The sequence below is a fragment of the Lingula anatina genome, chromosome 5, assembly GCF_051362555.1.
Source record: "Lingula anatina isolate TDL-2025a chromosome 5, LinAna3.0, whole genome shotgun sequence".
In the NCBI taxonomy this organism is placed as follows: domain Eukaryota; kingdom Metazoa; phylum Brachiopoda; class Lingulata; order Lingulida; family Lingulidae; genus Lingula; species Lingula anatina.
This window is the reverse complement of record NC_141771.1, coordinates 25,047,972-25,074,136: the sequence shown is the minus strand read 5'-3', so window position 1 is coordinate 25,074,136 and position 26,165 is coordinate 25,047,972. Positions and strand designations below refer to the sequence as shown.

Genomic DNA, 26,165 nt, shown 5'->3' with positions numbered 1-26,165 from the left:
TCAATATCTAACAAGTAAATTGATAGTGCTTTATTACAAATTTTGCATTATACTTTCAGATGTAAAAACTGTGTAGCAGTTGGTAAAGCTGTAGAGATTGATGTGAGCATAGATCAGGGGAAATGGTATTAGAGAAACCAGGAGGACAAGACATAGATAATGTACTAGTAGATCCATCATCACAGCAAGGATAGATGGTGTGATCTTGTCCCTGAAGCTGTGCCTCAAGTTTTCAACTGGTTGAGTCCTTACTAAGACAAGCTGCTGCGGTGTGAATCGCAATATGTACATTCAGGTTATACGTGGCAAATTTATGACAAAAGAGACCTTCACAATATACTTCAAAGGAGTTATTCTTACATCTATGCCTCGTCAAAAGTACACAGTTACAGTGACTAGAACATTGTCTGCAAATAGTGAGGCAGTGAAGGCTGCAAGGTGCTATTGTTTTTCAGTATTAAGAATGATAGTATCTGTTTTTTATTTATTTATTTTTATTTTTCATTTTTAATGGGAGGGAGACTCACTTTGTTCTTTCTATGCCCATTCAGTTTAGGGTTGGTGGCAATATACCGTACTCGGATTAAGAATGTGTACATTTACCCCATGGACCATTTGAAGATTACACTGCGATTAATGCGGTGGAAAATACAATAGAGAGAGTGTATAATGATAGGGTCGCTAAACGATTGTTGACGGCATATAGTAACTAGCCTTATCCCTTGGTCGCCTGGGTAGCCACGCCCCCTTAGAGTACTTATGTAAACAAACGGTCTCCCGTAGCGAACTATCCTTTTGTTCAACAGCTTCGCGCGTGCAGCTGATTATGTATGTAGTGACACTATAGCTAACTGCATATAAATTTGTGCTAGCTGTTATTTGATTCATTCTGCTGTGTCAGATGTTGTGGATCAGCCCACTGGTTCGTTGACTTCTGTTTTTCTGAAGATTGGTGGTGCAGATTTTGAGTGCTTAATTATGTACCCTCCTAACAAGAGAAAGGGGAAGGGAGATAAAAAGAGAGAGTGTCAAATGAAACGGGTAATGAGTAATACATTACATTAAATAAAGGGACTCGCGGTGGAAGAAACGATAGACTGTTTTGCATCAAGGTATGCCATTATAATCCGACATGGCCCATAACATGATCCATAACATGACTCATTGTTATATGCCTTATATTTGTGCCGACTAATATTTTACTCTCGTTCATTTCGTGAAACTATTTCCTTAAAATAAAGTTTTGCCTGTATAAATTAACTTTGTGACATGAAGTAATTAATAAAACGCTCCTGTTGAAAAGGGGGCTTTTCGTAACTAATAAAGGTTCACTATTCAGAAAAATATCGTCGCCGTTCGTCGCCGCTACCTTCAGGAAAGCGTACCCTCCGCGTGGATCACCGGCATTTTTGATTATCTGACAAATTAGGGCAATTTACGTTTTAGCTAATAATTCTGAATTTACTAATATTTTGGACTAAATTCGATGTCAGATTCATAGCAATGACGGAGAGCCGACAGAGTAACTGTTTAATTTTCTAAACTAATCAAACTAGAACGCGTGGCGATAAAATGTGTCGCTAGATCTTGTAAACACTCAGCGAAATGCACCTAGTGACTATATTCAATGTGCCATCACTTAATTGCTTTCTCGATTTCATTAATTGACGATAGTAATTGCAGATAACAAAGAAGAGGAAATGCTGAAGACAAAACAACGTCGGGTCTTTGTGTGACTTTCTCCCTAAACACTTTTTATGTTGCTGTCAAAGAAAAAGGAGTCTAGATAGCGATTATTTAAACCACTGCTGCTGCTTTTGCAGGTAGACTTCCTCGTTTATCATTTAAATGCTCCCCTCCCCCAGCAGACCCAACTTGATGCATGTACGTCTTGGTAGCTATAGTACAGATCTTGGTTCAAGTAATGAAAGGTTTAAGCACAAAACGATAATTTGAGGCTATTTTTTCATTCAAGACAAAATAAAGTATCTATGGTGTGTGACAATAGGGACTTTACAAAGCTTAATTTGTCCTTAAATATATATTCCAGTAGCATAGGCGAGCGACGTAATTGTAACCTCAACTTGAGGTATCCTCGATGAAAGCGGAGTACAAAAATTAACTTTTTTAAATATCGATTACAACATACTGTACAATGATATTGAGACTAAAGGGTTTAATGGACTTCTTTGCCTTAAAAGCAATTCATTTCAAAATTAAAAGAAACAGTTTTTTTCGGGGAGCGCGGGTAGACAGTTTACGTCAGGTGATTTGTTAAAGTCGAGGAGTGTTTCACTATCAAATGTGTAAATCATATATGTCATAAAACACTATAAGAAAGTTTTTTGTTACGATCTGCAAGATTTGTTCATTTATATAGCAGGGCGAAGTTAAAGCCAGAGGTAAATAGAACCTAATACCGTAATCCTCCTCGTCCATTTATTTAAATCGTATCAAAACGTTTGATACACAATGTTCATTAAATTAATAATTTTAGCGATTTATTAAAACCATATTGGTACATAAAAGTTTAAGATCAGCATAAGTTAAGCAACAACCAGTATGAAGAACAACACCCTTTTTAAATGAGGCAAGACACCCTCTTCACACTGATTATAACCTTGAGAAAGACATTATGCAACTTAAGGTAAAGGAGTTCTTTCATCTCGTGTGTGAATACAACACATTCTTTGTCACTTTTACAAGACAATGGAGGCGAGCAAGTAGAGTAATTACAATGCACAATAAAAAGGACATTAGTATAGAAAGCTTACTTCGGGTCAGCCCTTTGCTTGTTCGAATGAAAGAGATACCTGTAGATATCGCGCCGCGACTCCCTTTATTAAACCTTCGTGTGTTTGTGTAAAAGTGTGAAAGACAGGCAACGGTCTTTAGTCGCTGTTGATATTGTTCGCGATTAATATTGAAGTATAACTCCTTCGCCTGCATGTAAACGTGTTACTTTTCCTCATGTTCTCTATATTTCTTTTAGGTGGTTGAGACAATGGGATGAGATCGATAAAAGTAAAGGTTAATCTAAACAATTAGATGCGATTTTTGTGAAATGACTTATTAAGTGATGTGCATGTACCTAGCATGTTTAAATTCTTGAATTTCTAATTTGTTAAATCTTTCATACACGGCCTCATATATGTATTACTCTCAGGCCTTCGATATTATTGTGTTACACGGGACTCCTGGAAACCTGAAGCACAGGTCTACGGAGTCTTGTTATCCTTCATGCAGTTTTATGGCTGGGATGAACACTGCGAAGTAGAAACAGGCTTTACTTAGCTTTACTTGATGCACGACAGTTTGAACAAAACCAGTCTGCAAGGCTTGCTTTGATCAAGGAGTTATAACAGAAGGAGATTACACGCGTGGGGGCGGAGCCCGTATTACGGTCTCTCATTGGTCGGAATGAATAGAACCCAGAGAACAATGGATGCCTATCTCTGTTACGCTTAATTGCTACTCTCGTTTAAATCTCGTTTGTTAGTATCTGTGCCTTCGTCTCTTGATTTTTGAGGACAGAAACAGAATCGGAGTCCCAAGTTTCTAAAAAATGAGAGAAATACAGAATTTATATGATATTACGTTGGACAAGGTTTTAAAAAAACAGGTAAGTGCTTTTAAATGCATAACTACACGAAATATGAAGATAAATTGCAACTTTTATGTCGTAGGGTCTCACTGTGTAAGTGTCCAGCTACACGTTGATCTCGCGAGGTGGTGTGTGGAGAATAAATATTGCACGAAAAATATTTCCCACTCATAACAAGTGCCTATAAATATAGTATCAGATGAAGAAAGTTTGGTCTTTATACAGTTGCAATTGTTAAGTAATTTGTGGCAATAGCAAAGAATAAAACTTAAGTGCACTTTCAGTAGCCGAATAACAAGCAGATGCTTAAGCCGCCATCTTGTTAATATTTCAAAAAAAAAAAAAATTACTCCAAAAGACATTTTCCTCCTACTTTTTGAAACTTGTGTCACATGACAGTCATAAAATTTAACTAATTGTTATGTTTGCAACACACTTGCTTGAGCAGTATTGTTTTTTTTTGCGATTTTACATGTGGTCTAGCTTGGATACGACAATTGACAATTTTCAAGAGTTCCGATCAAAAAGTGTTACGCTTGTTACGGCCAAAAGCCTTACCGCTTTTTGTACTTTTCAAATGCAAGATTATAAAAAAATTTGGTGTGTTTAGATTCTTGAACATCTTGTTCGTGGCGTGGTATATATTGCATGGATACTGCTCCAATATTTCTTGAAAAAAATAACCTGATTTGTTCAAAATACCAATTTTTTACTCTAGTGTTATGGGTAAATGTACCATTTTGGCCTTTACCTTTTTCATGTTTAAATCTAAAAAAGACTTATCATGACAGTTGGTCATATATTTTCTTCTCACCATGGTGGGTGGCATTGGAGTGGTAACTTTGTTGTTAAAGTAAGGTGCTCAGTTATTTTGACTGGAAAAGTTTTGCCTCCACTCAGCATTTTCCATCATGGCGGTCTAACGGGAAGTTTGACTTCACAGTGTCTTTGGTATAGTTATTTTAAACTTATTTAGTCTTCTTTTTACATATATATGTTTTAATTCATATTAAACCTTTGAAAAAAGAACACCCATGAATCCTGGTGCTTCTTAATTTAAAGTCTTAGGGTTTTAAGTTAACCTAGGCTCCACCAATTACTTTACCTGTTATCTCACTACACATCTCCCTTTGAGTCAAGGTGTGTAAGACACACCTTATTGTGTAAGGCACCTCTATTATTAAGGGGTACTTGCTTCTCTACTTTAATTATACTTCACTACTTTGGCATGTTAGGTGGCAAGCTTGGATGTTTCAGTTCATTTTAAGAAAGAAGCTTTGCCTTGGTGGTTACAAAAGAATAGAACTCTATTAAGGTTTATTCATTACTTGAAAGTAAATATTTCATCTTGCAGTGTTGAAACAGAAATTCTCTCAAAATTGATAATGAATTTTACATGCATATCTTAACACTACTCAAGTTTTTTTCTTCTATTATAGATATGGGAGAAGGCTGCATTGAAAATATGAATTATGGTCAGGCTGGAAAAAAATTTAAAATGTCAATGAAAAATGGAGGTCAGCGTGTCTGGGGTGAGTTACTTTTGTCATAATGCCTAAGATGCATTAAACATTCACTAACAACAGTACCCTTTTTAATTTATTTCAAAATACAACAACCTTGGGCATTTTCCTTTTAGCAACCAGCCTCTATGAAATCCCCTTTTTGTCCTGTCAGAAGAGTAGGAAACAGGCCGGATTTAAATAATTTCTTGTAATAAGTACAATTTCTTTCAATTTCTTGGGGTTATTAGCTTGTCATCATGAATCTTGATATTCTACATAAATTTAGTTGTAAATTGTTCATTTATGTGGTGAACATTATTTCAGTCAAGTCATAACAAGACACATTAAACTTCACTGCGTAATTCTGTAATGTCTACATGGATACTAGTAGTTCATAATGCTATTATTATGTTTTTTTTCTAACCTACAGGTTTCTCTCTTCTGAGTGGCATGGCAATGGCAGGCAGAAGAAAAGGCCCTGAAGAAATTCTCACTTGAGTTGTCCTTTTTGGAGAGGAAACTGGATAAGACTGGCCAACAGAGATTGCATTAAATTAATAGTGCTCCTTCATGACATTTTAAAATATTTTCAGTCACCTAACTGACTCTATACATTTCAAAAGTTGACATAAATTTTATGTTACTGTCACGTGGAAAAAAATTCAAAACCTATATATAATTTGTTGAGTGCCATGGTATAACAGTCTACTTGATTGCCAGTAAAATTTGGACTGTTTCAGTGAAATTTCTTTAAAGCAGTCACTTACTGGCCCAGTTAATTTTTTCAGCTGTAACATGTACTTCAGTTCATTTTATAAATGTTCTTACTAAGTGTTGTCTTGATTTATAATAACCTTTTGAAAATCCCATGTTTTTTATCCTATTTGTAAGAATTAGCCACTTTTATATTCTAGGGTTTTTTTTTTCATTCAGCCCATTAGATTCTCAGACCTTGCTGGCCTGTGAGTGGAATAGTATCTGGCACAGACTGGTATCAGCAAGTCAGATAAAAAAGAATATAATTATTTCTATTTGCATGGTTGAAAAAAATTCCAACACAGACTGCATAAAACTGGAAAACTATAGCAACTTAATCATTCTTATGACTTCATTAATTACTGCTTATGTTTAAAATTTTGTTTTTGTTCTTCTATTGATATAATAAAATGGTTTTACTCACAGATGCTACTATCATGATGCTTGAGTATAGAGTTGACTTAAAAGATATTTTAAGTTAATATAGTAATAGTTTGAAATTCAAAATTCTCATCTTTATTTGTTTCACTTTAAAGAGCTCAGTTAATACTAAAATTTCTGATATATTTTGTACATAAATATATTTATGAATGAATAAAAATTATTCTTAATGTTTAGCACTGTGCACTTGTTTACCGACAAATAAGAAGTGTTAGTTTGTGTCAAAATAATCCTGAAAATAAAAAGGGAGATTTCCAAGATAAAGAAATTGATAACGAGTATTTAGTAAACTGACATGTGGCATTGCCTCAACCTTTGATTAAAATTTCACTTTAATGCATTATGATATTAAAATTATACCGAGTGAGAGAAAAAAATACTTAAAGAAATTTAAAACCAGTCACAAAGCTTAGGCACTGTCTCAATGTTTATGGGACCAAAGGGCAGGGGGGTCCAAACGTTCACTTGAATGTCATTTTCACAAACCACAGTTGGGACGTTTTCTTTTGACTTATCCTTGGTGATTTTTCACTGTGTTGTGCAAAAGAAAAACCATCTATCACCGACTAAAAAAAAAATAAACTCATGGCGACCATCCTCAGCCACCACCTTGTAATCGCTTTCTATGATATCGTTCCCTCCCAGCACATCGTCCAGATAACTACCGGTGGAAAAAAATCGTCAGCATACAGCGCCGCTTTGACACTACTGATCTCGAATTCTAACGCGAAATAACGCATATAAAATCAATCTCCAAGCGGAGGAGAGCGACCCAGACGAAACCTTGATACAGGAGGCCCCCCGTAGCTAGCTCCGCCCACCGTAACAGACATCGGACAATAGAGAGGCTTGCGTGTAATCTCCTTCTGTTATAACTCCTTGCTTTGATTTGGCGTTACCCTTACACTTGTTTAAAAAGAACAAATATAAATATGTTCGATGGATTAGATGCCGGCTTTGTTATATTTTAACATTTGCATTTGCACAGTTACACAGATAATATTTTTAAGTTGTCTGTCGTTCAGCACGCATTATAGGCGAGTAGCTAAATAGTGACGGTGATCAATCCAAGCTCAATCTTGGCAAGTATCGTTTACAAAATAGATCATGTTGAATAAACTTAATTACGCTTTAATAAATAATCAACACATGGTTCGGTTATTGTCACTTGAAAGCTTTCGATCAAAGACGTTCAATGAAATCACAAATCATTTGACGATTAAAAAATGGACATGTTCAAGGGGCAGTTTTTGTTTCAGATAAAGGGACTTCAGGTTCAGGTAGAGGGTGCAGTTACGTGTTTCATCGGATGATAGCATCACGCCCTAGGTCTAAGCGAGTTGAATAGAAGCTTTTTATCCAAACATCCTATTCCTAACTACTGAGTTAGGACAAAGGTCTAGTAACATGGACTGTGCAATTACTATTAATGGATCAGACGCATACTTGATTGTTTTTCCTCTGGTGTCGCACGTATGCATCCTTTCTTGAGTGATCTAAAACAAGTCGCTAGTGTACCATGTTTCTCACTGTAGCAAAATACGTTCGACATGGTGTTTCTGAACGGCAGCCGGAGACACAGTAATTGTATAGGCATGCTTTAAGCTTGTTTGAGAGACAATAACAGTCGGGTTTAACAATAGATAGCGACCATAGTAAGACCCCCTCCTATTTAACTGATGATTTACACTTTTAATTGACCGTACTTTCGTATATTGTATGATCATACAGCCAGACTTCCCCCTGTTGCACGTTGTAGTTGGATTGTCATTGCGCCTATGTCAATGCACCTCATTTAATTTCAATATTATAGTATAAACATAATATAAGTAATATGTTATTTCCTTATTCCTCTTTCATTATCATTCATGTTTTATAAATACTTGAACGCTTAAATGCAGATATTTCAAATTAAAACGTAAGTACATAAATAAATTATACATTTATAAATTAATGCAATAGGAATTTTTTGAGACAGATTGATGCTGACGCTCATGCATTTCAACCAAACAAACAATAATTAGTTCAATTTTTGACTGCGGAAATTTCATAAAGGATGAAATAACTGATAACAAATTTAACTAGCAGTTTGTTAGCAACACTAAAAACCAGCTGCGCGTGCCAAACTATAGTGAACAAAAGGACAGTTCGCTTCGCGTGGCACGCCTTAGCATGGGTTTAGCCTCTTCAAGCTATAATCCTATCGCCGCAACAAACAATAGGGACCTTCTGGTTGATGTATCCTGCTGTTAATTACACCTAGTTACAGCGGATTGTCACGCTCGCGCTGGGCCACAGAAACCGGCGTCATGGGGTTCACACGTATTAAGTATTGTGTTATTCCACCTAAGCTATTGTGTTTGTGCGTTCGAATTTTGAAGGGATTTATACGGCCCTCCATTGTTTGTCTGCCCCCTTCTATTCACAAGATAGGGATTAAAACATTTCGAACGTGGTTACACCGGTGTAAAACGGAAACAAAATTATTCCGACCACCGTACTAGGATTAAGAATGTGTACATTTACCCCGTGGACCATTTGAAGATTACACTACGATTAATGCGGTGGAAAATACAATAGAGAGAGTGTATAATGATAGGGTCGCTAAACGATTGTTGACGGCATATAGTAACTAGCCTAATCCCCTGGTCGCCTGGGTAGCCACGCCCCCTTAGAGTACTTATGTAAACAAACGGTCTCCCGTAGCGAACTATCCTTTTGTTCAACAGCTTCGCGCGTGCAGCTGATTATGTATGTAGTGACACTATAGCTAACTGCATATAAATTTGTGCTAGCTGTTATTTGATTCCTTCTGCTGTGTCGGATGTTGTGGATCAGCCCACTGGTTCGTTAACTTATGTTTTTCTGAAGATTGGTGGTGCAGATTTTGAGTGCTTAATTATTTACCCTCCTTCTAACAAGAGAAAGGGGAAGGGAGATAAAAAGAGAGAGTGTCAAATGAAACGGGTAATGAGTAATACATTACATTAAATAAAGGGACTCGCGGTGGAAGAAACGATAGACTGTTTTGCATCAAGGTATGCCATTATAATCCGACTTATATTTTACTCTCGTTCATTTCGTGAAACTATTTCCTTAAAATAAAGTTTTGCCTGTATAAATTAACTTTGTGACATGAAGTAATTAATAAAACGCACCTGTTGAAAAGGGGGCTTTTCGTAACTAATAAAGGTACACTATTCAGAAAAATATCGTCGCCGTTCGTCGCCGTTCGTCGCCGCTACCTTCAGGAAAGCGAACCCTCCGCGTGGATCACCGGCATTTTTGATTATCTGACAAATTAGGGCAATTTACGTTTTAGCTAATAATTCTGAATTTACTAATATTTTGGACTAAATTCGATGTCAGATTCATAGCAGTGACGGAGAGCCGCCAGGGTAACTGTTTAATTTTCTAAACTAATCAAACTAGAACGCGTGGCGATAAAATGTGTCGCTAGATCTTGTAAACACTCAGCGAAATGCACCTAGTGACTATATTCAATGTGCCGTCACTTAATTGCTTTCTCGATTTCATTAATTGACGATAGTAATTGCAGATAACAAGGAAGAGGAAATGCTGAAGACAAAACAACGTCGGGTCTTTGTGTGACTTTCTCCCTAAACACTTTTTATGTTGCTGTCAAAGAAAAAGAGTCTAAATAGCGATTATTTAAACCACTGCTGCTGCTTTTGCAGGTAGACTTCCTCGTTTATCATTTAAATGCTCCCCTCCCCCAGCAGACCCAACTTGATGCATGTACGTCATGGTAGCTATAGTACAGATCTTGGTTCAAGTAATAAAAGGTTTAGGCACAAAACGATAATTTGAGGCTATTTTTTCATTCAAGACAAAATAAAGTATCTATGGTGTGTAACAATAGGGACTTTACAAAGCTTAATTTGTCCTTAAATATATATTCCAGTAGCATAGGCGAGCGACGTAATTGTAACCTCAACTTGAGGTATCCTCGATGAAAGCGGAGTACAAAAATTAACTTTTTTAAATATCGATTACAACATGCTGTACAATGATATTGAGACTAAAGGGTTTAATGGACTTCTTTGCCTTAAAAGCAATTCATTTCAAAATTAAAAGAAACAGTTTTGTCGGGGAGAGCGGGTAGACAGTTTACGTCAGGTGATTCGTTAAAGTCGAGGAGTGTTTCACTATCAAATGTGTAAATCATATATGTCATAAAACACTATAAGAAAGTTTTTTGTTACGATCTGCAACATTTGTTCATTTATATAGCAGGGCGAAGTTAAAGCCAGAGGTAAATAGAACCTAATACCGTAATCCTCCTCGTCCATTTATTTAAATCGTATCAAAACGTTTGATACACAATGTTCATTAGATTCATAATTTTGGCGATTTATTAAAACCATATTGGTACATAAAAGTTTAAGATTAGCATAAGTTAAGCAACAACCAGTATGAAGAACAACACCCTTTTTAAATGAGGCACGACACCCTCTTCACACTGATTATAACCTTGAGAAAGACATTATGCAACTTAAGGCAAAGGAGTTCTTTCAACTCGTGTCTGAATACAACACATTCTTTGTCACTTTTACAAGACAATGGAGGCGAGCAAGTAGAGTAATTACAATATACAATAAAAAGGACATTAGTATAGAAAGCTTACTTCGGGTCAGCCCTTTGCTTGTTCGAATGAAAGAGATAGATATCGCGCCGCGACTCCCTTTATTAAACCTTCGTGTGTTTGTGTAAAAGTGTGAAAGACAGGCAACGGTCTTTAGTCGCTGTTGATATTGCTCGCGATTAATATTGAAGTATAACTCCTTCGCCTGCATGTAAACATGTTACTTTTCCTCATGTTCTCTATATTTCTTTTAGGTGGTTGAGACAATGGGATGAGATCGATAAAAGTAAAGGTTAATCTAAACAATTAGATGTGATTTTTGTGAAATGACTTATTAAGTGATGTGCATGTACCTAGCATGTTTAAATTCTTGAATTTCTAATTTGTTAAATCTTTCATACACGGCCTCATATATGTATTACTCTCAGGCCTTCGATATTATTGTGTTACGCGGGACTCCTGGAAACCTGAAGCACAGGTCTACGGAGTCTTGTTATCCTTCATGCAGTTTTATGGCTGGGATGAACACTGCGAAGTATAAACAGGCTTTACTTAGCTTTACTTGATGCACGACAGTTTAAACAAAACCAGTCTGCAAGACTTGCTTTGATTTGGCGTTAACCTTACACTGGTTTTAAAAGAACACATATAAATATGTTCGATGAATCAAATGCCGGCTTCGTTATATTTTAACTAAATGCGTTCATTTGCACAGTTACACAGATAATATTTTTAAGTTGTCTGTCGTTCAGCACGTATTATAGGCGAGTAGCTAAATAGTGACGGTGATCAATCCAAGCTCAATCTTGGCAAGTAACGTTTACAAAATAGTTCATGTTGAATAAACTTAATTACGCTTCATAAATAATCAACACACGGTTCGGTTATTGTCACTTGAAAGCTTTCGATCAAAGACGTTCAATGAAATCACAAATCATTTGACGATTAAAAAATGGACATGTTCAAGGGGCAGTTTTTGTTTCAGCTAAAGGGACTTCAGGTTCAGGTAGAGGGTTCAGTTACGTGTTTCATCGGATGATAGCATCACGCCCTAGGTCTAAGCGAGTTGAATAGAAGCTTTTTATCCAAACATCCTATTTCTAACTACTGATTTAGGACAAAGGTCTAGTAATATGCACTGTGCAATTACTATTAATGGATCAGATGCATACTTGATTGTTTTTCCTCTGGTGTCGCACGTATGCATCCTTTCTTGAGTGATCTAAAACAAGTCGCTAGTGTACCATGTTTCTCACTGTAGCAAAATATGTTCGACATGGTGTTTCTGAACGGCAGCCGGAGACACAGTAATTGTATAGGCATGCTTTAAGCTTGTTCGAGAGATAATAACAGTCGGGTTTAACAATAGATAGCGAGCTATAGTAAGACCCCCTCCTCTTTAACTGATGATTTACACTTTTAACTGACCGTACTTTCGTATATTGTATGATCACACAGCCAGACTTCCCCCTGTTGCACGTTGTAGTTGGATTGTCATTGCGCCTTTGTAAATGCACCTCATTTAATTTCAATATTATAATATAAGCATAATATAAGTAATATGTTATTTCCTTATTCCTCTTTCATTATCATTCATGTTTTATAAATACTTGAACGCTTAAATGCAGATATTTCAAATTAAAACGTAAGTACATAAATAAATTATACATTTATAAATTAATGCAATAGGAATTTTTTGAGACAGATTGATGCTGACGCCCATGCATTTCAACCAAACAAACAATAATAAGTTCAATTTTTGACTGCGGAAATTTCATAAAGGATGAAATAACTGATAACAAATTTAACTAGCAGTTTGTTAGCAACACTAAAAACCAGCTGCGCGTGCCAAACTAGTGAACAAAAGGACAGTTCGCTTCGCATGGCACGCCTTAGCATGGGTTTAGCCTCTTCAAGCTATAATCCTATCGCCGCAACAAACAATAGGGACCTTCTGGCTGATGTATCCTGCTGTTAATTACACCTAGTTACAGCGGATTGTCACTCTCGCGCTGGGCCACAGAAACCGGCGTCATGGGGTTCACTCGTATTAAGTATTGTGTTATTCCACCTAAGCTATTGTGTTTGTGCGTTCGAATTTTGAAGGGATTTATACGGCCCTCCATTGTTTGTCTGCCCCCTTCTATTCACAAGATAGGGATAAAAACATTTCGAACGTTGTTACACCGGTGTACAACGGAAACAAAATTATTCCGACCACTGTATCAGGCTTGTTTGAAGATTCCCGTAATGAACACATGGTTTTAGCATATCTGCGCATATCAAACAAAATCACATTCGTAGAAGTACCGTAAATTAGGTGCATAATAGATGGTCTTTACAAATGCTTATTTCTTTAATATCATTTATTAAGATATGTATCAGGCAGCGTGTGAGGAGGGGATGCACAAAGTGTACAAGGCCAATGTGATTGTGGTCGGTCACCAGGGGACAGGGAAAACACACCTTTGCCGAAATCTGCTGGGAGAAGACTTCACTGAGGACGACCTGGTGACGAACGGTGTTGAGGTGTCTGGGTGTATTCTGGAGAAACACACTGCAGGGCCCAGCTGGCAGAGAAAAGGTGTCAAACAGCAGGTTAACTCGATCAAAGTACACCAATGAAAATTAATGTAATTCTGTGAGATGTTTGATGAATACTTCTAGTATTTTCTTGCTTGTATACATGTACATCTATTTTTTTCTATGCTCTAAGTATCATTTGCAAACAAACAAATGATCTAAGTATCATTTGCAAACAACCTACAGGATATACAAAACCAGTGTATCCAGTAGTTATATATATATTTCAAATTCATTTTCTAAACAACCCTTTTGCAGATGAATCCGTCAATGAATATTACTGTATTGAAAGACTTGCGAGGGGTATCAAGGAATACAAAGAGAACAGTACGTGCATTTAATATTCAGCTTAAACATTTTCCTTCCACACAAATGTATTAAGAGCCAAACAGGTAAGATTCTACAAGACACTGTAATAAAAATAATGGCCGGTTACTTTACATATATTTTAGATAATGTTTTATATTCTGCTCGACATCGTATGTTTCATGCCACTTGCCTATTCTGGTGCAAGTACATCTAAAGCACATCTAAAGACCAGCGTTATTTAGACACCCTTTTTTACTTTTTAGGAAAAAGGATTAAACAATCTGTCCAGACTGTTCCGATAAACATAGATAAAGAAACCATGGAGAAGATATTTGACAAGAGCCAAGGACCACCAGATGTTCCAGATTTACTGACACTCTGGGACTTTGGCGGTCAGTATGTCTTCTACACGACACATCAAACTTTCCTCACCTGGCGAGCTATCTACTTACTGGTGTTTGACCTCACAAAAGAGTTAAATGACCCTGTCCAGGTGGAGCGAGTGGGCAGAACTGGGCCTAGACAAGTGAATAGCGTTCCAGACACTGTTGGTGGTACGTAACTTATACCTTAACCTTTTGAAGAAAATTTGTTCATTTTTTTTACTATTATATTATCGACCTTTGGATTATTTCACTCCAATAATATGTCTAAATCTTTATGTAAAATATTATTTAATTAAAAAAAAAAAAAAAAAAAAATATATATATATATATATATATACAGTAGGGAATGGTGGGAACGTCTGTTACAATGAGAGCATGGACTGTTTTCTTTGCAGCTGGAGCTTCTCTGAAAAGCAAAACACCTGAAGCTTCTATACCTGCCTGTCTGAGTTTTTTTTTCTTTCAGGCACTGAAAGAGATAAAAAAAAAAAACAGCTTAAACCGACTAGTGGTATAATAGTTGCCATTGTGTAAAAAAACAACTGTCACTCTGACTTGCTCTTATATTGTGACTATGACTTTGTTTTTGTTTTGACAGGTTTTAAGAATGCCTGCTCATTAGCCATTCGTTTAAGGACCCATAACTTTGATTGTACTTTGTAAGAATTCCTGAAGTGGACCAAATGTATGTCATTTTGTTGACGCTGGCAATATACCAAGCAACATTTTGAGAATTCTACCCGATCTTTTCTCAGTAAGGGTAAAAAATGATACAGTGCTTGCCGCGTCCTTGCAAGAAACCGTTTGCACTTGAGCAAAAATGTTCGTCAGTTTGGTAGTTGGATCATAAATAAAAATCATCAAACACAAGCCGAAATACATTTATACCATTAGCTTACGGCCAACCCAGCGGGCACTTAACGTTGATTCAACATTGAGGATAGGTTGAGATGATGTTGATCCATCAACCTTTTCTTGTCAACCAATTGTCAATGTTGATAGATCAACAGGGTCTCAACATTGATTTAACCTTTCTTTGTCAATCAATTTTCAATGTTGATAGTTCAACAGGATTTCAACATTGAATCAACCTTTTCTTGTCAACCAATTGTCAATGTTGATAGATCGACAGGGTCTCAACATTGATTAAACCTTTCTTTGTCAATCAATTTTCAATGTTGATAGATCAACAGGATTTCAACATTGAATCAACCTGTGTTTGTAAACCCTTTGTAAATGTTGACATATCAACTGGATCTCAACATTGGGTCAACCTTAACTTTATAACCTTAATCATAACCTTGATAGGCCTAATAGTTTTAAATGATTATCTCACTAGAGAGGTATGCATAGGGGTAATTACCCCTCATAAAACGCTTGTTTTACCCCTTTTTCATTAAAATTAATTTTGTGAAAAAAGCGGTTGTCAGTTTTTTAAACTTTCCAGATTTGATGTTCAGGTTATCTTTAAGAAAAAGAAAAAACGTGGGGTCACCAGCCTTACTTAATGGCAAATTGACAAAATTTTACTCAAGGTTGAAGAAAAAGCTTGAAAAAGCCAAAAATGCCTGTTTTTCTGGAAATTTAAGTTAGCTATGAGAAAATATTAGACTGGTGACCCTTTGTTTTTGTATTCTTAAAATTATCTTAACTACCTGATGTGACGTTATAATTATTTTAGTAAAGCTAATTTATTGTTTAATATTTATGAGTAATTACCGTATGTGCCTGCATACTTGTATAATGTAAATGAAGTGCGGGACTGTTATTAAGTGCGAGACTCCGGATAACATGAACTGATGCAACACGTGAGTGTGGCCAGTGGTAACACTTTTACAGTACAAAAACTGTACTTTATTAACAGTACTTTGTTAGGCCACACTATCAGGAGGATCGTTCAACAGATAAGGACATGGAAAACGGTGACATTGCGTCTTCAAAACCCCACACTATCAGGAGGAACGTTCAACAGAAAAAGACTCGTAAAACTGTGACATTGCATCTTCAAAACTTAACTGTCTACGAATCTGTTAGAAGTTAACTGTATTTGACAAATGTTAAAGTTTTTGCAACATGATAGTATTACATGTAGTTAGTGTATGTAGTGTATGTTCATTGTTTGTTATATATTATATTCATAGTTAAATCAGTTGTTGTTTGTGTTTTTTTTATGTTCAGGCTGTTTTGGTCCGTATCACTGAGCATCAAACTGGAAAGTTTAAAAAGAATCTGACGACCCATAGGTGGATACAGGGGCCGGTCCCGGGGTCTGGACCCCCCCCCTTTTCTTCCGATATTACCTTTTTTTTGTAGGTAACTTTGCTAATTTCCCCCCCTTTTCAGATCTGGGTCTTTTTATTTCAAGAAATGCTTGATATCTTGGAAAACACCTTCAGCCATCAGGCAAATTTCAATCAAATATCCTGATAGCCTAATTGATATATCAACGTTAATTCAATTTTCAAATTCAACTTAATTTCAACATTGATTCAACATTGAGGTATCAATGTTGATTCAACATTTATACCTCAAGGTTGATTCAACCTTGATGGTTCAACCTTGAGTCAACTTTCATAGTCAACATCATATCAACATAGTTTCAACATTGACCGTCAACGCTGATTCAACATTGATACCTCAAGGTTGATTCAACCTTGATGGTTCAACGTTGTGTCAACTTTCATAGTCAATGTCATATCAACATAGTTTCAACATTGACCGTCAACGTTGATTCAACATTGATACCTCAAGGTTGATTCAATCTTGATGGTTCAATGTTGAGTCAACTTTCATAGTCAACGTCATATCAACATAGTTTCAACATTGACCGTCAACGTTGATTCAACATTGATACCTCAAGGTTGATTCAACCTTGATGGTTCAACGTTGAGTCAACTTTCATAGTCAACGTCATATCAACATAGTTTCAACGTTGACCATCAACGTTGATTCAACATTGATTCAATGTTGATTTGCCCGCTGGGAACCTGGACGAATGCCTTCATCAGACTGATGTGAGTAGATGTTGACACTCAATGACCCTATTATAAATGTCAGGTCAAGAGGCTATCAACATCAGCCGTCACCAGCCACACATGAAAAGGGACGGGGAGGGGGTCGATCTAACAAAGGAATTACACTGAAAGATTGTTTGCCTGTAAACGACCCACCCGGTAAGAAAAGGGATAGATTAGTTGACACAAAGATATCATATGTACCAGTAGTCAGTACTGCAAATAATGTGTAAAGTCTTTATTTCAGATTTTTTAAAATTCTGGCAGAATTCCATCCATACTCACACTGAAATAGTAAAAAGAAAAGACCCTGGATTGGTGGATATTTGTCCCAGAATCCTATTAGTGGGGACACACAGAGATCAACTCGGGAAAACTGAAGAGGTAGGAGGTCAAAGACGTTTAATATCAAATCTTTTTCCTCCATATTCACCACTGAAATCTAACATCCAAAATATTGAAAACGAAACGTCCTTTGCTGAGAGATATACTGCTGTTGCTAATTTATATTATTTAAAAGTTACATATCTCAGCATAGTGTTCTATCATCAACGAATATCAGCAATCCGTTACCATTAACGGTCTTCAAAGTTATTTTACTTAATTTCCTATCTTCAGGATGAAGCCATAGTAGTATTTATTACTTACTTATTTACTTTATTAATTTATTACAAACTTAAAATTGAGCAAAACACCAATCCTTGTACAGAGATTGGTCGCGCATTCATTCGTGAGAAGGAGATTGCTACATGAGAAGGAGAATGTGCTTTTCAAAACACAAATAGATTTTTTTCGAAAGTTTCAGATAAGACACTTTTAGTATGCAATATAGCCATTCTACTTCAACATGTCTCATTCCCTTATATTTTTTTCACATTTTTTATTTAAAGACAAAACTGAAAATCATAGATGTATTCGGTTTTTTATGTTTAAATCTATTGTACAGGAAAGGATGAAGGTGGCAAAGGAAAAATTTCGTAAAATTCAGGAATTCCTGGAAAGCAGACCAGCGCATGATATGCACGTGCAGCCGTACTTCTACGCTGTGAACAACTGTGATCATCAGGACGCAGGGATAAAGGAGTTACAGAAGGCAATTTGGGAAACAATCCAAGTGCAGCCATTTTGGGGAGAAGAGCAGCCGTTGAAGTATGTGCTTCTGGAAAAGAGACTAAAGGAAATCAGCAAATCTCGGAAATGCCTGAGCCTTGAGGAGATGATCAAGGAAGGAAAGCACTATGGCTTCGACAGTGCAGAGAAGGTGATTTTCTTTTTGAAATTCTACTGCGAGTTGGGAGAACTAGTTTTCTTCAATGAGGTTGACATCAGTGACATCGTCATACTGGATCCCCAATGGCTGATCGATGCATTTGCATCCCTGATAACTGTAGAAAAGTACCACAAGGTTTCTAATCCAGAAGTCGGGGTTTATTGGAAGATGCTTGATGACGGAGGAGAACTAGATGAACGACTGATTGACAGTGTATGGGAGAAAAACGCCGAGCTCAAGAGTAATAAACAGATCCTCCTACGCATTTGTCAGCGCTTTGACTTGCTAGTTGAAATACTGGAGGAACAAGCCAACGAAAAATGGAAGAAATATTTAGTGCCTTGTGTGCTGAAAAGTCACCCCAATCCAGGAGGTTATTTGAAAATACCTGAATGTCCACCAGAAGGCTACTTGAAGATGCAGAAAATTCCTCCATTATATTTGGTGTTTGACGGGGGATTCTGCCCCCCTGGTCTCTTTCATCGCCTGGTGGTCTGCTGCTACAGGAAGTGGTTGTCTCACGACCAAAATCCATACTGCGACTATGCATGCTTCAAGGTGGACAGGTCAAACCACGCAATAATGGAGTTGTGTAATGAAGGAGACGGCAGATTCAAACTCATGGTTGGCTCGTTGAAAACAGGTGTCAACGTCTTGGAGAGCGACAGTGCATTCCACGTACTGACCTATATCAGGCAGGAGCTAGACCGACTTATTGGCGCCTACTTCCCTTACCTGAAATACACCATAGGGTTCCGCTTTCCACACGGCCTGGAAAAACTGACAGAAAATTTGAAGACAGAGATGTTGGAGAGTGACGACGTTAGTCCACCTGGCTGCCAAGTGGACATTAAAAGCGCCCCCTACAGGAAGTGGCTCAGGGATAATAAAAATACTGTTTGTCCATCCACTAGAATAGGTAGGTGATGTCTGTGAGCATCATTTCATATTCATATTTGTAAAGGAAACAGCCATGCCTCTGTCAATTATTTGGGAAGTAATGATTTACATTCGATGCTTTACCAAAGTTAAACAGATTTGTTTTGCACATTTCTGTATTTCGTTTTAAATTAGGTACGAGCTCTTATAGTCAAAGTAACTAAGATGACATTAAGTTATGCGCGGGACTGATAAAAGTTTAAATCAAACGTATCATCACTAAATAAAACTGTCCAAGAACTTATCTTAGTTTGGAAGGAAAGATATATTGAAGATCATCATTCTCTATTTTATATTAAGTTGGTATATTACTTATTACTTGCAAAATTGATAAATTTACCTGAAAGTCACAGCCTGATACGCCCGACTTACGGCGTCTTAAGGCATGTATGTTTTATCCGTTATTTTTGATTTTGATTTCTATTGTTTTATTTTCATATTGCAGCTGTATATCCCTCTGATGACTTGGTTTGTGACCTATCAAGACAAATAGATGTTGAGTGGGAGGAAATCGGTCATCATCTAGGAGTGGGAGGAAAGCAGAGAGATCAGTTGAAACGCAACTTTCCCAACAACACGCCTGGGCAGATTCGCAATATGCTGTTTCAGTGGAGAGATACCATGGAGACAAGCAGTTATCAAGAGCTGCGCTACATGCTAATGCACGCTTTGTCAAAGGCTGGTCGCAGTGACCTAGCCGACAGACTTTAGAAATAGGCAATTAGTGAGACACTGTTTGTTTTGGTCATTAGTACAAATTGAACGGGGACATCACTGACAACACACTTCAAAAATATGTACAGTTCATGGTGGATTCCACACCATTCCCAACAAAACATTGATAGGCAATTGTATTTCTACCTTGTCAATTCACAATCGAGATTAGAAGCCGAAGTGATCAAAATTTTCACAAAAGTAATGCAAAACTTTTTTTTTTTGGTAGTTGTAACCTCCCGCACGAAAATGCAGTAGTATCGAAGTAGCAAAGAAGCATTAACGCAGTAGTGGTGTGGAGCATATTTGCAGTAGAAATGCAGTATAGCCTACTGCAATTCTACTTCAAAAATTACATAGGGTTGTACAGAGGAGGAGCATTAATGCAGTAGATTAGCAGCACGATAGAAGCATGTTTCAAATATGCTAATTAGCTCCCCAATCGAAGCAGATTTGAAGCGTGTTTGCAGTATGATTGCAGTAGTCTACTGCGCTGGAGTATCTACTTCATTTTCGTGCGGGCTATTTCAAGACTTTTTTCATAGAACAGGAAAGGGGAACACGATGTCCTCATCTGTTCTGGTAACCACTGATCCACCGGGCACAGTTTATGTTTTCAAAGTTTGACTTTATGAGAGATCAGATGACGTGACATCTCCGGTCATTTTGATACAAAGACCCCATTCCCATAGATATTTATATATCAATCTATCCCCCCTGGGAAATCTCACTAGATTGATGTCAGCGTAACCGGCCTAAATGTCTGTCCAGCCTATTACAAGCTGTTAGGGGGTAATTAACTACCGTGCGTGCTCGGCTGACAGCAATTTAGCGTGAACCCCCAGGGAGTTAGGCCGATCCGAGTGGATCGAACTAAATCTCTAGGAATGCATTCAAAGTGAAGTTCAACCTAGTGGAGGTTTAGTGATATGTTGTTTTATTGATGTGTTGTGGTGCAGTTTACTGACTTGTCACTACTGATACTACAATGTATTCATATGGCTGTTGTTTGGTATATTGACGTTGTAAAGTCATAATAACATACTACAGACGACAGGAATATTCCTTGACATTTACTGTTATGGTTTGTATATGCACATATGGCTTCACGGCCTGTTAATCTTTGCTTTGTACTATCTATTTTAAAATATTAATATCTTAACAGTCCATATATGTTTATTTACATTGTACTAAACATTTAGCATTCTTATATCTTACTTTTTTTATTTATTGACTTTATTCGTCTTATTCTGTTCATTTTACCCATGTAAAGGCTACTGAATATACGGATTTTGGACTATTATTATTATTATTACTATTATTATTATTAAATGTGAGTCTTACACTTGTATATTTATAAAAAAATAAAAAAAAAAACGCTAATTGCAAAATGCTTGACAACACGACTTACCGTACGAGTATTAAGAATGTGTACATTTACCCCGTGGACCATTTGAAGATTACACTGCGATTAATGCGGTGGAAAATACAATAGAGAGAGTGTATAATGATAGGGTCGCTAAACGATTGTTGACGGCATATAGTAACTAGCCTAATCCCCTGGTTGCCTGGGTAGCCACGCCCCCTTAGAGTACTTATGTAAACAAACGGTCTCCCGTAGCGAACTATCCTTTTGTTCAACAGCTTCGCGCGTGCAGCTGATTATGTATGTAGTGACACTATAGCTAACTGCATATACATTTGTGCTAGCTGTTATTTGATTCATTCTGCTGTGTCGGATGTTGTGGATCAGCCCACTGGTTCGTTGACTTATGTTTTTCTGAAGATTGGTGGTGCAGATTTTGAGTGCTTAATTATTTACCCTCCTTCTAACAAGAGAAAGGGGAAGGGAGATAAAAAGAGAGAGTGTCAAATGAAACGGGTAATGAGTTATACATTACATTAAATAAAGGGACTCGCGGTGGAAGAAACGATAGACTGTTTTGCATCAAGGTATGCCATTATAATCCGACATGGCCCATAACATGATCCATAACATTCCTCATTGTTGTATGCCTTATATTTGTACCGACTTATATTTTACTCTCGTTCATTTCGTGAAACTATTTCCTTGAATAAAGTTTGCCTGTATAAATTAACTTTGTGACATGAAGTAATTAATAAAACGCGCCTGTTGAAAAGGGGGCTTTTCGTAACTAATAAAGGTTCACTATTCAGAAAAATATTGTTGCCGTTTCGCCGCTACCGTCAGGAAAGCGTACCCTCCGCGTGGATCACCGGCATTTTTGCTTATCTGACAAATTAGGGCAATTTACGTTTTAGCTAATAATTCTGAATTTACTAATATTTTGGACTAAATTTGATGTCAGATTCATAGCAATGACGGAGAGCCGCCAGAGTAACTGTTTAATTTTCTAAACTAATCAAACTAGAACGCGTGGCGATAAAATGTGTCGCTAGATCTTGTAAACACTCAGCGAAATGCACCTAGTGACTATATTCAATGTGCCGTCACTTAATTGCTTTCTCGATTTCATTAATTGACGATAGTAATTGCAGATAACAAGGAAGAGGAAATGCTGAAGACAAAACAACGTCGGGTCTTTGTGTGACTTTCTCCCTAAACACTTTTTATGTTGCTGTCAAAGAAAAAGGAGTCTAGATAGCGATTATTTAAACCACTGCTGCTGCTGCTTTTGCAGGCAGACTTCCTCGTTTATCATTTAAATGTTCCCCTCCCCCAGCAGACCCAACTTGATGCATGTACGTCTTGGTAGTTCATTAGATAGTGGCAGTGAAAATATTGATGGTGAATCACCATCAATAGTACAGATCTTGGTTCAGGTAATGAAAGGTTTAAGCACAAAACGATAATTTGAGGCTATTTTTTCATTCAAGACAAAATAAAGTATCTGGTGTGTGACAATAGGGACTTTACAAAGCTTAATTTGTCCTTAAATATATATTCCAGTAGCATAGGCGAGCGACGTAATTGTAACCTCAACTTGAGGTATCCTCGATGAAAGCGGAGTACAAAAAATTAACTTTTTTAAATATCGATTACAACATGCTGTACAATGATATTGAGACTAAAGGGTTTAATGGACTTCTTTGCCTTAAAAGCAATTCATTTCAAAATTAAAAGAAACAGTTTTTTTCGGGGAGCGCGGGTAGACAGTTTACGTCAGGTGATTCGTTAAAGTCGAGGAGTGTTTCACTATCAAATGTGTAAATCATATATGTCATAAAACACTATATGAAAGTTTTTTGTTACGATCTGCAACATTTGTTCATTTATATAGCAGGGCGAAGTTAAAGCCAGAGGTAAATAGAACCTAATACCGAAATCCTCCTCGTCCATTTATTTAAATCGTATCAAAACGTTTGATACACAATGTTCATTAAATTCATAATTTTGGCGATTTATGAAAACCATATTGGTACATAAAAGTTTAAGATTAGCATAAGTTAAGCAACAACCAGTATGAAGAACAAGACCCTTTTTAAATGAGGCAAGACACCCTCTTCACACTGATTATAACCTTTAGAAATACATTATGCAACTTAAGGCAAAGGAGTTATGCAAAGTTCTTTCAACTCGTGTGTGAATACAACACATTCTTTGTCACTTTTACAAGACAATGGAGGCGAGCAAGTAGAGTAATTACAATATACAATAAAAATGACATTAGTATAGAAAGCTTACTTCGGGTCAGCCCTTTGCTTGTTCGAATGAAAGAGATAGATATCGCGCCGCGACTCCCTTTATTAAACCTTCGTGTGTTTGTGTAAAAGTGTGAAAGACAGGCAACGGTCTTTAGTCGCTGTTGATATTGTTCGCGATTAATATTGAAGTATAACTCCTTCGCCTGCATGTAAACGTGTTACTTTTCCTCATGTTCTCTATATTTCTTTTAGGTGGTTGAGACAATGGGATGAGATCGATAAAAGTAAAGGTTAATCTAAACAATTAGATGCGATTTTTGTGAAATGACTTATTAAGTGATGTGCATGTACCTAGCATGTTTAAATTCTTGAATTTCTAATTTGTTAAATCTTTCATACACGGCCTCATATATGTATTACTCTCAGGCCTTCGATATTATTGTGTTACACGGGACTCCTGGAAACCTGAAGCACAGGTCTACGGAGTTTTGTTATCCTTCATGCAGTTTTATGGCTGGGATGAACACTGCGAAGTAGAAACAGGCTTTACTTAGCTTTACTTGATGCACGACAGTTTAAACAAAACCAGTCTCTAAGGCTTGCTTTGATTTGGCGTTAACCTTACACTGGTTTTAAAAGAACAAATATAAATATGTTCGATGGATTAAATGCCGGCTTCGTTATATTTTAACTAAATGCGTTCATTTGCACAGTTACACAGATAATATTTTTAAGTTGTCTGTCGTTCAGCACGCATTATAGGCGAGTAGCTAAATAGTGACGGTGATCATTCCAAGCTCAATCTTGGCAAGTATCGTTTACAAAATAGATCATGTTAAATAAACTTAATTACGCTTTAATAAATAATCAACACACGGTTCGGTTATTGTCACTTGAAAGCTTTCGATCAAAGACGTTCAATGAAATCACAAATCATTTGACGATTAAAAAATGGACATGTTCAAGGGGCAGTTTTTGTTTCAGCTAAAGGGACTTCAGGTTCAGGTAGAGGGTTCAGTTACGTGTTTCATCGGATGATAGCATCACGCTCTAGGTCTAAGCGAGTTGAATAGAAGCTTTTCATCCAAACATCCTATTCCTAACTACTGAGTTAGGACAAAGGTCTAGTAACATGCACTGTGCAATTACTATTAATGGATCAGATGCATACTTGATTGTTTTTCCTCTGGTGTCGCACGTATGCATCCTTTCTTGAGTGATCTAAAACAAGTCGCTAGTGTACCATGTTTCTCACTGTAGCAAAATATGTTCGACATGGTGTTTCTGAACGGCAGCCGGAGACACAGTAATTGTATAGGCATGCTTTAAGCTTGTTCGAGAGATAATAACAGTCGGGTTTAACAATAGATAGCGAGCTATAGTAAGACCCCCTCCTCTTTAACTGATGATTTACACTTTTAATTGACCGTGCTTTCGTATATTGTATGATCATACAGCCAGACTTCCCCCTGTTGCACGTTGAAGTTGGATTGTCATTGCGCCTATGTCAATGCACCTCATTTAATTTCAATATTATCATATAAGCATAATATAAGTAATATGTTATTTCCTTATTCCTCTTTCATTATCATTCATGTTTTATAAATACTTGAACGCTTGAATGCAGATATTTCAAATTAAAACGTAAGTACATAAATAAATTATACATTTATAAATTAATGCAATAGGAATTTTTTGAGACAGATTGATGCTGACGCTCATGCATTTCAACCAAACAAACAATAATTAGTTCAATTTTTGACTGCGGAAATTTCATATAGGATGAAATAACTGATAACAAATTTAACTAGCAGTTTGTTAGCAACACTAAAAACCAGCTGCGCGTGCCAAACTAGTGAACAAAAGGACAGTTCGCTTCGCGTGGCACGCCTTAGCATGGGTTTAGCCTCTTCAAGCTATAATCCTATCGCCGCAACATACAATAGGGACCTTCTGGCTGATGTATCCTGCTGTTAATTACACCTAGTTACAGCGGATTGTCACGCTCGCGCTGGGCCACAGAAACCGGCATCATGGGGTTCACTCGTATTAAGTATTGTGTTATTCCACCTTAGCTATTGTGTTTGTGCGTTCGAATTTTGAAGGGATTTATACGGCCCTCCATTGTTTGTCCGCCCCCTTCTATTCACAAGATAGGGATTAAAACATTTCGAACGTTGTTACACCGGTGTACAACGGAAACAAAATTATTCCGACCACTGTACCATTTTTATTGGAATACAATTGTGAGTAACAATTGTGATAAATGTTCCCGTTGCTAATTCTACAATAGTTTGAATGTTCATATAAGGTAATTACCTGCAACTATATTAAACTTAACTTAATTGTTCTCAAAATACAGATATTGAGTGATTTTCATGCTCTATCAATTACACTTCTGGGTATTACAT

General features: G+C 36.9%; 1 protein-coding gene across 5 annotated transcripts in view; it reads left to right on the top strand.

Annotated features, from left to right (window-relative positions):
- The window catches only part of LOC106161375 (uncharacterized), a 45,076-nt gene extending 23,548 nt beyond the window's left edge, over nt 1-21,528 (top strand). For all 5 annotated transcript variants that reach the window (XM_087012602.1, XM_087012603.1, XM_087012601.1 and 2 more), the window contains 6 exons: nt 13,287-13,496; nt 13,754-13,822; nt 14,068-14,358; nt 17,452-17,588; nt 18,151-19,393; nt 19,859-21,528. In XM_087012602.1, the coding sequence (XP_086868728.1) occupies nt 13,287-13,496; nt 13,754-13,822; nt 14,068-14,358; nt 17,452-17,588; nt 18,151-19,393; nt 19,859-20,124 (2,216 nt within the window). In that variant the 3' untranslated portion in view covers nt 20,125-21,528. The remainder of the gene's footprint in view (nt 1-13,286; nt 13,497-13,753; nt 13,823-14,067; nt 14,359-17,451; nt 17,589-18,150; nt 19,394-19,858) is intronic.
- The last annotated feature ends 4,637 nt before the right edge of the window (nt 21,529-26,165 follow it).